Source organism: Saimiri boliviensis, chromosome 2 (genome assembly GCF_048565385.1).
Source record: "Saimiri boliviensis isolate mSaiBol1 chromosome 2, mSaiBol1.pri, whole genome shotgun sequence".
Taxonomy (NCBI): Eukaryota; Metazoa; Chordata; class Mammalia; order Primates; family Cebidae; genus Saimiri; species Saimiri boliviensis.
The window spans coordinates 44856437-44869932 of NC_133450.1; the positions used below are offsets into that span (position 1 = coordinate 44856437).

The 13496-nt window shown below is 41.8% G+C and overlaps 1 protein-coding gene across 1 annotated transcript; it reads right to left on the reverse strand.

Annotated features, from left to right (window-relative positions):
- Positions 1-953: 953 nt before the first annotated feature.
- OR5AU1 (olfactory receptor family 5 subfamily AU member 1) lies at positions 954-2153 on the reverse strand. The gene has a single exon (XM_010335098.2). The coding sequence runs from the start codon at positions 2001-2003 to the stop codon at positions 1026-1028; it is 978 nt and encodes a 325-aa protein (XP_010333400.1). The 5' UTR covers positions 2004-2153; the 3' UTR covers positions 954-1025.
- Positions 2154-13496: the final 11343 nt, after the last annotated feature.

Here is a 13496-nt window from a genome sequence, read left to right on the forward strand (position 1 = left end):
AACCACTCATGGATTAAAGAATAAATGATAACAAAAATTAGAATATACATAGAACTTAATACTAAAACCACTATATTTCAAAATGTAGGATGCAGTTTAAACGGAATTTGAAAAATTTGTCTTAAATGCCTATATTTAAAAAGAAGAATGACAGGCCGCATGGTGGCTCATGCCTGTAATCCCAACACTTTGAGAGGCCAAGGTGGGAGGATCACTTGAGCTCAAGGAGTGCAAGACCGGCCTGGGCAACATAGCGAGACCCTATCTCTACAAAAATTAAAAACAGCCTTCTGAAGACAAGTCTTATTGAGAGTGTTTGGCTTTGTAGATGAAACCCTGTCATAGAGACTGTCTTCTCTCCTTGGTTGGCTAGTTGGTTAGTTGGCAAGCATTACTTAAGCAGCAATGAAAAATTTAAGAAATATCCACAGTTTGGTCTTGGGGGATCTTAAAAATTCTAAGTAATGAAACAGTCACTCACCAAGTATATATTCATAGTTTTCCATATGCTTGGCTTTATGTTCTCCCTATCAAGAATTTAGCCAGGTGTGGTGGCATCCACCTGTAGTCCCAGATACTCAGGAAACTGAGGCAGGAGGATCGCTTGAGGCCAGGAGGTTGAGACTGCATTGAGCCATGTTCATGCCACTGTGCTCTAGCCTTGGTGACAGTGAGAAGAAAGAAAAGAAAGAGAGAAAGAGGGGTTGGGGGCAGGGAGGCTGGGAGGAAGGAAAGAAGGAAAGAAGGAAAATACACAAACTTGGCAAAATGAATGAAGCATCTCAACACGGATAACTAAGTCTTGCCAACAGGTTCAATTATGCAACGAGAAGACAGACCCTTCTTGCTACTTAGTCTCTAAGACACCATTGGTTCTTCTGTGGCAGGTAGATGCAGAAGCACCTGCAGACCAGAGGGCATGCCCACTATTCACAGGGGTGGGCATGGGAATGTGCTCAGGGTGACACCACCCAACATAAAAGTTCCCTTGGCTTTCTAAAGATATGTGGTAACGCACTGAGAAATCATTCCATTGTTTTCCTACCCCAAATCTTTCTTAAAGCTTCCTTCACATCCTTATTTCTCAAAGAGTAGATGAGGGGGTTTAGCATTGGGATCACCACTGTGTAGATTACAGCAACTGTGCGGTCCTGGGTCAGGGAGTAGCTGGACCTGGGGCGCAGGTACATAAAAAGTGTTGTGCCAAAGAAGAGGCAGACGGCAGTGAGGTGGGATGCACAGGTGGAAAATGCCTTAAACCTGCCCTGGGCTGAGCTCATTCTCAGGATGGTGTTGAGAATTAAGAAGTAGGAGATCAAGATGGTGAGGGTGCAGCTCAAAAGGTTGAAACCAGCAAAAATGAAGAGCAGGACTTCACACAGTAAGGTGTCCACACAAGACAGAGATAGGATGGGTGGTCCATCACAGAAGAAGTGAGTGACCACATGAGCACCACAGAATTTCAGACTAAAGATACAGCTAGTGTGGATAAGAGAATTGAGGAATCCTGCACTGTAGGAGCCCATAATCAGCGAGGCACAGACCCCAGGAGATATGATGGCTGTGTAGAGCAAAGGGTTACAAATAGCGACATAGCGGTCACAGGCCATGGCAGCAATGAGATAGCACTCACTGGTGGCAAAACCCGCATAGAAGAACATCTGAGTCATGCAGCCAAAGTAGGAGATCACTTTCCTCTTTGCCAAGAAGTTCACCAGCATCTGGGGCACAACCGTGGAGGAGTAGCAGAAATCCAAGAAGGAGAGGCTCTTCAGGAGGGAGTACATGGGTGTGTGTAGGGTGGCACTCACGTGGATCAGGAGGAACATGACCAGGTTCCCCAGCAGAGTGACGGTGTACATGCCCAGGAACACCACAAAGAGTAGCCTCTGGAGCCGGGGATCGGCGGTGAGGCCCAAGAGCTCAAACTCAATCCCTTGGCTCACGTTTCCCCCTTCCATGCTTCTCCAGTGCTCTGGGGTGGAGAAAGAAGACACCACCATGAGTGAGGTTGAACTACCTGGGGCTCTGACTGAATTTAACTCTGCCTAAGGACAGCCTTCCGAAGATGAGTCTTATTGAGGGCATTTGGCTTTGCAGATGAAACTCTGTCATAGAGATGGTTTTCTCTCCTTGGTTGGTTGGTTAGTTGGTAAGTATTATTTGAGCAGCAATGGGAAATTTAAGAGAAATATCCACAGTTTGGTCTTGGGAGATCTTAAAAATTCTAAGTAATGAAACGTCACTCACCAAGTATAAATTCATAGTTTTCCATATGCTTAGCTCTGTGTTCTCCCTATCAGAAATTCAAGAGTGCCTGACCTCGGGAAGCTTATATTCTAGAGATAGTATGTTTTGTGTTTAAGCCATAAATACTGTCAGACTACCAAGGTTCAAAGTTGGGACTTTACCATTAACAAGTTGTATAATTATAATCTTGGGAATGTTACTTCACCTTTCTGAGTTTCCATTTTCTATCTGTGAAATAGGGATAGCACCTGTCTCTAAAGATTATTATAAAATTCAATGAGTTATTTCATGCAGAGAACTTGAACAAATTCCAGCACATTGAAGAAGTTCAAATAAGGTTAACTGTGAGCATTCTCACTAAGAAGGCAGACCCAAAACTTAAATACACATGATAAATGAGATGAACCCACAACAAAGCTTAGCAAGCAACTTACCACCTACCAGTATAGACAGACACACACATGCTAAGCAAGCATGACTAAACAGGACTTTAGAGAGGCTGTCAATGGCTCATTGGCTCAGCTGGCCCTGTAAAATCAGCACTAGCCAGGCCGTAATGTGGGTACTTAAGGAAAGAAGGGCTGAGAATGTGGAGAGATGGAGGTGGTGTAAGACTGCATGGGGGAGCCTCCACCAACGGGAGAGTGCCCCTCATCGTTCACAAAGCTGCCCATCTTTTCCAGAAAACACAATCACGCTGGACTCGGGAGGTGCTGCAGCCAGCAAGGAAGGAACAAAGTTTCTCCAAGACTGAGGCTTTGTGAAAATACCTTTTCTATTTAGAGAGTGAACAAGGCTGTGAATGCATCACCTAAATGCCACACTCTCCTCTGCCCCACTGGTTCCTCTACCGTATCTTCCCAAGTAGTTACCTTTGGGTGTTGAGCCAGTTAAGCACCCTGTGCTCTTTGGGGAGGACTCTACAAAGACTTTGAAGCCAGCAGATGCAACTGAGTAGGACAAAAATGGGCAAAAGTGAGCTGCCTCCTCCTGCCCTGAGGAGAGTAAGTGAATAACACACCTGTGAAAAGTGCTGGGAGAATTTGGGACAGGAAAGAGCTGGGTTGAGCAGGCAAAGATTCTGACTAATTCCAACCGCATAATTTCCAGAATCACCAAACTACCTGGGCAGGAGAAGATCCTGGACAAACAAATATGGTTTCCAGGCAGAGAATGGAGTCACTATTTGTGTTGATAGAATAGTTTGAATGGTGACAAGAAAAATGCTTTTAGAAATGCCCAAAGAGGTAACATGCCCTACTAAAATTGAGACACAAAATGTAAGTCCAAATTTGAACAGAGAACGTTAGCAACTGCTTTTAGTGCACATGGAATGCAATTTTGTGGCTTATTTCATGTCACGGAGATGTAACATTCGGCTATCCTTAATCTAACAGCTGCCATTTTGTAATAAATCCCACTATTGTAGAATGTGGGCAGTCCTAGATTTGGGTTGCAAATGTCTTTGGTGCCATTGGTGACAAAGGCCAATTCACTTCAAGGCAAATTAGAGGACTCCAGATAAATGACTGTAAAACTCCCAGAATGGAAATAACTTGCAGGCACTTCAAGAAAATAGAAAGATGGTCCTTAAGAGTGGAGTAGAATTTCGAGACCCAGCTTTTCATCTTCTTTTCTTGATGGATTGTTTCAGTTTAGGTAACAGGTCTGCAAGTATCTCTGATTAAAAGAATAAACAAGGTTGGGCGCAGTGGCTCATGCCTGTAATGCCAGCACTTTGGGAGGCTGAGGTGGGCAGATCACAAGGTCAAGAGATTGAGACCATCCTGGCCAACATGGTGAAACCCCGTCTCTACTAAAAATACAAAAGTTAGGTGGGCGTGGTGGTGTGCGCCGGTAGTTCCAGCTACTCAGGAGGCTGAGGCAGGAGAATTGCTTGAACTTGGGAGGTGGAGGTTGCAGTGAACTGAGATCATGCCACTGCACTCCAGCCTGGCGCCTGGCAACAAAGCAAAACTCTGTCTCCAAAAAAAAAAAAAAAGGAAAAAGAAGAGAAAAGTAGGAAGGTGAGCAATGCTCAGGACAGTGTGGATGAGGCAGGGGGCCTACACTGGGGTAGAGTGGTGGGATAGGATGGGGTAGTGTGGTGGGTAATACAGTGGATAGTTGATCAGAGCTTTCAGATTTATCACTTGCTTTAAGCCCACTCTCTCTCCTCCTCCCCTTTCCTCTTTCATCTCTCTTCTCCAATCTGCACTAAATTCAAAATTATTCAGAATATAGAGTGACTCAAAGAAAGGATTATGGAATAACGCATCTCTGACAGTTGTTCAAAGGATGCTGGAATTACCACTATTTCTGTTGGCTATAGTTTGTACCTGTGAATGAAATGTGGGAGGAAAACTTAAAGATGATCTTATCAAATGGGAATGGATTATGGAGTGAAGTACATAAGAGTGAGAGCAAATGCCTGGGGCCTGTGGATGAGGGAGGTGTAGGGAAGAAGCTCTGTTAGTAACTGACTTGTTGCCCACTCCCTGGGACAGCACAGTTAGGCACATGTGGATATGAAGGGCAGGCAGCCAAGGAAGGCAGCCAGTGAGATTCCTTGAGCAATAGTGATCCAAAACGAGGGTTCTTAAACAGTACACTGCCTTGCCCAAGGTTATATGTGCAGATTCCAGATCCCAACCCACAGAGAACTTAATCCAGTAGGTCTATAGCTTGCCCCCAAAGTATTAAACCATGGGGTAGTTTCAGGAGCAGACAGATCTTCCTGAGCCACATATAAATATCTATTCGTAGCTCGTTAGACTTCTCCGTGTCCTGGGAAATCAGCCTGTGGGTAGAATGGTCATCCTGGACATGCTCTTCCCTCCAGAAGACATATCTGTGGTTAACAATTTCCAGAAATCTGGGTTACTACCTGATGATAATCTAACACCAGAGTGTTTCTTCCTCCAAAGTTGCTTCAGACGTCCTTAAGTAAACCATTGAATTCCAGCAAAGCGCCTGGCTTGACGTCAGAGCTGTTGCTCTGAGCGTCAGAACACAAGCCTTCCACAGAAAAACAACAAAGACAAAGCCAGACTCATTGTGTTCACAGACTGGGGATCAGAGCCTGCCACTGAGTTTAGTCTCTCATGTTGTCTTAGGTATGAGGCAGCCCCACTCTCTGCAAGCTCCTCACAACCGATCTTGTGCTGGCAGGAGTCACCCCAGAGCCGTCTTTTCCCCTGGCAGCCCAGCAGCTCACCACTAGGGAGGAGGACGTGTTCACTGATTAAAGTTTAGGAGGCAGGTGAGGAGGTGGGACTAATTGGCCCCATGTAGGCCCATTAAAATTTTGAAAAGTTTCTAGCATCTCTTAAGAGTCTACCTGTGAGGAACCAAGCGGCTGGGAAACTGGGAGTAAGGGGAATAGATCCACACAGATCCCTGCAAATAGGCTGATTGTTGGCCCCAAAACACTACTCCACTTTCACCCTAAACTTAACTCTTACGTGATTATCTGTATTTCCTCGACACTGGAAAACCAAGTTTTTCTTTCTTCTATGCCAGTTACCCAATGTGCATTTGTGCTGTAGATTAGAGCTGAGGACCTTCCTGCACTTCAAGATTATAGTAACATTAGAGGCATGTTACGTGGTTCCCAAATAGTTGGGAATTTTCTAGGGGTCTTTCTGTTATTGGTTTCTAATTTAATAGCATATGGTCAGAAAATACATTTTGTATGACTTGATACTTTTGAATTTATTAAGACTTACTTTAAGGCCCAGAATAGGACCTATCTTGGTGAATGTTCTATGTACACTTGAAAGGAATACATATTCTGTTTTGTTGAGTGGAATGTTCTGTCTATAACTGCCTATTAGGTCAAGTTGGTTAGTATTATTGTTCAATTCTTTCTAATCTGCAGTAAATCTCATCCAGTATATGTTTTCATATCAGACATTGTAGGTTTCATCTATAGAAGTTTGTTTTCGGTTTCTTTTTATATCTTGTCCGTACTCATTTTTTGTACATATAGAATATAATTATAACTGTTTTAATGTGTTTCTGTACTATAATATCTCTGTCATTTCTGGGTTAGTTTCAGCTGCCCTTGCTACCCTGAGACTGATGAAGGAACAAAGACCCTAAGTACCTTATTCATACCTCCAATAATCAGCAGTCCACCTAAGGAAAGGAGGCCAGTCTATCTCCCATGGGCTCCACCTACCCCTCCCTCCCCCTCCCCCTACTTATCACCCAACAGGGCACTCTCAGCTTGGGCCCATGGCCCCCATTCAGGGCTGATTACACTGAGTGATTGCTGACCTGTATCTCTCTGGGGTAGGGCCCCCAGGAGACAAGTGAAAAACTTTCAGCCGCAACCACTGCTAAAGTTCATTCCTCTGATGCCTCCAAGTTAGGAGGAAACATAAACCCTGAGAACACCCCAGAGCTGCAGGGAAGCCTGGAAGTGCCAAGCCACAATCTACAGGCAGCATTCAAGTGAGAGAGGAGGCCACACTTCAGAGAATTGAGAGGAAGCCTAGCTGCAACTGTGAGGAAATATAGGGGAGCCACAGGACTGAGCAAGAGCCTACCAACTGACTACTACACTTAAGTGCCACCTACTGGATCACACCCCAAAGATTTAGCATCAAAAATATCCCAGCCGGGCACGGTGGCTCAAGCCTGTAATCCCAGCACTTTGGGAGGCCGAGGCGGGTGGATCACAAGGTCAAGAGATCGAGACCAACCTGGTCAACATGGTGAAACCCCATCTCTACTAAAAAATACAAAAAAAAAAAAAAAATTAGCTGGGCATGGTGGCGCGTGCCTATAATCCCAGCTACTCAGGAGGCTGAGGCAGGAGAATTGCCTGAACCTAGGAGGTGGAGGTTGCAGTGAGCCAAGATCATGCCATTGCACTCCAGCCTGGGTAACAAGAGCGAAACTCCATCTCAAAAAAAAAAAAGATCTCACTAACATACCCCTCTGTAAAACCAAAGACAAGTCAGCTACAAATAATGACCCTACACAAAGCCTCAGCCCTGTGAAAACATCCAGAATAAAGGTCGATTTACTGCACTCAGTCTACACCACAGTTAAAGGAACACTCACATGCAGAGACAAATAACCAATGTAAGAACTCTGGCAACTCAAATAGCCAGAGTGTCTTATGTCATCCGAATGATTGCACTAGTTTTCCAACAAGGGTTCTTAACCAGGCTGAGTTGGCTGAAATGACATAAATAGAATTCAGAACGTAGATAGGAATGAAGATCATCAAGATTAGGGAGAACAGCAACACCCATTCCAAGGAAACTAAGAATCACACTAAAATTATGCAGGAGCTGATGGACAAAATAACCAGTATAAAAAAGAACCTAACTGATCTGATAGAGCTGAAAAACACACTAAAAGAATTTCACAATGAAATCACAAGTATTAACAGCAGAATAGATGATGCTGAGGAAAGACTCACAGAACTTGAAGACTGGCTTTCTGAAATAAGACAGACGAAAATCAAGAAAAAAGAGTGAAAAGGAATGAACAGAACCTCTGAGAAACATGAGATTATGCAGACAGGCCAAATGTATGAATCACTGGCATCCTTGAAAGGGGCAGGGAGAAAGCAAACAACTTGGAAACATATTTCAGGATATTGTCCATGAAAACTTTTCCAACCCTGCTAGAGAAGCCAACAGTCAAATTCAAGAAATACAGAGAATCCTTGCAAGATTCTACACAAAAATACTATCCCCAAGACACATAATTGTCAGATTTTCTAAGGTCAAAATGAAAGAATGTTAAAGGCAGCCAGAAAGAAAGGGCAGGTCATCTACAAAGGGAATCCCATCAGGCTAACAGTAGACCTCTACAAGCCAGAAGAGACGGGGGGCCTATATACAATATCCTTAAAAAAAATCTTCAACCAAGAATTTCATATCCAAACTAAGCCTCTTCAGTGAAGGAGAAATAAGATCCTTTTCAGGTAAGCTAATGCCAAGGGAGTTTATTACCACCAGACCTGCCTCATAAGAGATCTTGAAAGAAGCACTAAATCTGAAAAGGAAAGATCACTACTAGCCAATACAAAAACATATTTATATACACATACCAGTAACACTATAAAGCAACCACACAAACAAGCCGACATAATAACCAACTAACAACACAATGACAGGGTCAAACCCACACATATCAATACTAACTTTGAATGTAAATGCACTAAATGCCCCTTTTAGAAAGGCACAGAGTGGTAAGCTGGACAAAAAAGCAAGACCCAATGGTAGGCTATCTTCAAGAGACCCATCTTACACACAGTGACACCCATAGGCTCAAAATAAAGGAATGAAGAAAAGTCTTCATTCCTTTGTAAATCAGCAACTGGAAATCAGAAAAAAGCAGGGGTCGCGATTTAATTTCAGACAAAACAGACTTTAAACCAACAAAGATCAAAAGAGACAAGGAAGGACATTACATCAGTGTATTAGTCCATTCTCATGCTGTGATGAAGAAATACCTGAGACTGGGTAATTTATAAAGAAAAGAGGTTTAATTGACTCATAGTTCTGCGTTGCTGGGGAGGCCTCAGGAAACTTAACAACCATGGCAGAAGGCACCTCTTTACAGAGTGGCAGGAGAGAGTGAGCCCCAGCAGGGAAAATGACAGACACTTATAAAACCATCAGATCTAATGAGAACTCACTCACAATCATGAGAACAGTATGGGAGGAAGCCACCCTCAAGATTCAATTACCTCCCACCAGGCTCCTCCCATGACATGTGGGGATTATGGGAACTGCAATTCAAGATGAGATTTGGCTGGGGACACAGAACCAAAACATACCAATCAATAAAGCGTTCAATTCAACAAGAGGATCTAACTATCCTAAATATACATGTATCCAACATAGAAGCACACAGATTCATAAAGCAAGTTCTTAGAGACCTACAGAGACTTAGCCTCTCACACAATAATATGCCACTGACAGTATTAGACTGATTTTCAAGGCAGAAAGTTAACAAGATATTCAGTACCTGAACTCAACATTGGACCAAATGGATCTGATTGACCGCTGCAGAACTCTCCACTCAAAACAACAGAATATACCTTGTTCTCATCACCACATGGCACATGCTCTAACATTGATCACACAATTGGACATAAAACAATCCTCAGCAAATACAAAAGAACCAAAATCATACTAAACTCACTCTCTAGACCACAGAGCAATATAAATGGAAATCAAGACTTAACAAATCACCTAAAAACATGCAATTCCATGGAAATTAAAAGTCTTCAATGGCTTTGGGTAAGTAATAAAATCACAGCAGAAATCAAGTTCTTTGAAACTAATGAGAACAAAAATACAACATACCATAATCTCTCAGACACAGTGAAGGCAGTGTTAAGAGGAAAATTTATAGCACTAAACTCCCCAAGTAAAAGAAAGATCTCAAATTAACAATCTAACAGTACAATAAAAAGAACTAGAGAAGCAAGAGCAAATCAACCCCAAAGCTAGCAGAAGACAAGAAATAACCAAAATTAAAGCAGAACTGAAGGAGACTGAGACATGAAAAAAAGCCATTCAAAAGTTCAACAAATGTAGGAGTTAGGTTTTTAAAAAATAATAACATAGGACTAGCTGGACTAATAAAGAAGAAAAAAGAGACAATCCAGATAAACAAAATCAGAAACAGTAAAAGAGATGCTATCACTGATCCCACAGAAATACAAATAACCATCAGAGACTACTGTGAACACCTCTTTGCACACAAACTGGAAAATCAGAAGACATGGATAAATTCCTGGATACATATACCCTTGTAAGACTGAGCCAGGAAAAAATTGATTCCCTGAATAAACCAATAACAGTCTTCAAAATTGAGTCAGTCATAAATAGCCTACCAAACAAAGAAGGCCCAGGACTCGATGCATTCACAGCCAAATTCTACCAGATATACGAAGAACTGGTATCACTTCTACTGAAACTATGCCAAAAAATTGAGGAGAGACTCCTCTCCAACTCATTTTTTTTTTCTTTTTTTTTTTTTTTTTGAGACGGAGTTTCGCTCTTCTTACCCAGGCTGGAGTGCAATGGCGCAATCTCGGCTCACTGCAACCTCCGTCTCCTGGGTTCAGGCACTTCTCCTGCCTCAGCCTCCTGAGTAGCTCGGATTACAGGCACATGCCACCATGCCCAGCTACTTTTTTGTATTTTTAGTAGAGACGGGGTTTCACCATGCTGACCAGGATGGTCTCGATCTCTTGACCTCGTGATCCACCCGCCTCGGCCTCCCAAAGTGCTGGGATTACAGGCTTGAGCCACCGCGCCTGGCTCATTTTTCCTTTTTTGAGATGGAGTTTTGCTCCTGTTGCATTCCCCAATTTCAAACTATTCTTGGAGAGCTATGGTAACCAAAACAGCATGGTACTAATACAAAAACAGAAACACAGACCAATGGAACAGAATAGACAGCCCAAAAATAAGGCCACACCTAGAACCATCTGATCTTCAACAAACCTGACAAAAACAAGCAATGGGAAAAGGATTCCCTATTTAATAAATGGTGTTGGGATAACTGACTAGTCATATGCTAACGATTGAGACTGGACCCCTTCCTTACAGCATATATAAAAATTAACTCAAGATGGATTAAAGAGTTAAATGTAAAACCCATATCTATAAAAACACTAGAAGACAACTAGGCAATACCATTCTGGGCATAGGAATGGGCAAAGGTTTCATGACAAAGACACCAATAGCAATCACAGCAAAAACTGACAGAGGCTGAGCATGGTGGCTCATGCCTATAGTCTCAGTACTTTTGGAGGCTGAGGTAGGAGGATCACTTGAGGCCAAGAGTTCAAGACCACTCTGGCCAACATAGTGAGACCTTATCTCTTTAAAAAAATTTTTTTTGAAAAAACTGACGAACAGGAACTAATTAAAGGTAAGGGCAGGCCGGGCATGGTGGCTCATGCCCATAGTCCCAGCACTTTGGGTGACAGAGGTGGGCAGATCACTTGAGGTCAGAAATTCAAGGCCAGCCTGGCCAACACATTGAAACCTCGTCTCTACTAAAAATACTAAAAAATAGCCAGGCCTGGTGGCAGGCACCTGTAGTCCCAGCTACTCAGGAGGCTGAGGCAGGAGAATCACTTGAACCTGGGAGGTGGAGGTCGCAGTGAGCTGTGATTGTGCCACTGCACTCCAGCCCAGATGACAGGGTGTGACTCCCTCTCAAAAAAAAAAAAAAAAAAAAAAAAAAAAAAGCTTCTGTGCAAAGAAACTATCAACAGAGTAGATAAGAAAACCTACAGAACTGGAGAAAATATTTGCAGACTATGCATCTGACAGAAGTCTAATATCCAGCATCTATAAGGAGCTTAAATTTACAAGAAAAAACAAATAACCTCATTAAAAAGTGAGAAAAGAACATGAACAAACACATTTCAAAAGAAGCCATGTGGCCAAAAAGCATATGAAAAAATGATTAATATCACTGATCATTAGAGAAATGCAGATCAAAACCATAATGAGATACCATTTCACACTAGTTAGAATGGTTATTATTAAAAAGTCAAAAATAACAGATGCTTTTAAGGTTATGGAGAAAAGGGAATGGTTATACACTGTTGTGTAAATTAGTTCAACTATTGTGGAAAGCAGTGTGGCTGTTCCTCAAAGAGCTAAAAACAGAACAGCCATTTAACCCAGCAATCCCATTACTGGGTATATACCCAAAAGAATATAAATCGTTCTACCATAAAGACACATATACACATATTTTCATTGAAGCGCTATTCACAATAGCAAAGACATGGAATCAACCTAAATGCCATCAATGGTAGACTGGATAAAGAAAACGTGGTACATATATACCATGGAATACTATACAGCCATTAAAAAAGAATGAGATCATATCCTTTGCTAGAACACAGATGGAGCTGGAAGCCATCATCCTTAGCAAACTAACACAGGAACAGAAAACCAAATACCACATGTTCTCACTTATAAGTAGGAGCTAAATGATGAGAACTCATGGACGCAAAGAGAATAACAAAAGACACTGGAGCCTACCTGAGGGTGGAGGGTGGAAAGAAGTACTAGGCTTAGTACCTGGGTCACAAAATAATCTGTACCAAAAAAAAAAAAAAAAAAAAAAAAAATCCCATGACACAAGTTTACCAGTATAGCAGACCTGCACATGTATCCCTGAACCTAAAATAAAAATTTTAAGAAAAGTGAAAACAGCTTTGAACTGCACATGTATCCCTGAACCTAAAATAAAAATTTCAAGAAAAGTAAAAATAGCTTTGAGGTACAATTCATATACCATACAGTTGACACATTTGAAACGTACAAAACAATGGTTTTTAGATTAACTCAACGTGGATAGAGAAAACAAATTTTTTTAAGAAATGGGTTTAAAAATGTATTTACACATATGTGCAACCATCACCACAGCTAGTTTTCGAACATTTTTATCACGTGAAAAGAGAAACGCCATACTCTTTAGCTGCCACTTTCCTCTCTCTCTGCTTCTATTCCCACCTCAGCCTTAAACACTAATCTACTTTCTGTCTCTATAGATTTCCCTATTCTGGACGTTCATTTGAATGAAATCATAAAGTCTGTAGCTTTTTGTGGCTGGTTTCTTTCACTTTGCATAGTGTTTTCAAGTTTCATCCATGTTGTAGCATGGATCAGTATTGCATTCTTTTTATGGCCAGATGGTATTCCATTGTATGGATGTACCCTATCTTGTTTATCCATTCTTGAGTCGACGGACCTTCGGGATGTTTTATCCTTTTAGCTAATATGAATAATTCTGCTATAAACATTTATGCTCAAGTTTCTACGTGCACGTTTTCATTTCTCTTGGGTATATACCAAGGAGTGGAATTGCTGGGTCATATCCTAACTCTGTTTAATAATTTGAGATACTGCCAGACTGTTTTTCAAAGTAGCTGCATACTTCTACATTCCCACTACCAGCGTAAGAGGGTTCTAATTTCTCCCCATCCTCACCAACACTTGTTCTTTTCTGACTTTTTTATTCTAGCCATCCCAGTTGGTATGAAGCAGTAGCTCACTTTTGTTCCTAATGACTAGTGATGTCAAGCATCTTTTCATATGGTTTTGTTTTGTTTTGTTTGTTATTCGTGTGTCTTATTTGAAGGAACATCTATTCAGATCCTTTGCCCATTTTTTTTTTTTTTTTTTTTTTTTTTTAGACGGAGTTTCGCTCTTGTTACCCAGGCTGGAGTGCAATGGCGT

What these genes read in the sequence shown, in the direction of transcription:
- OR5AU1 (XM_010335098.2), bottom strand. Translation starts at nt 2,003, where the DNA reads ATGGTGGTGTCTTCTTTCTCCACCCCAGAGCACTGGAGAAGCATGGAA.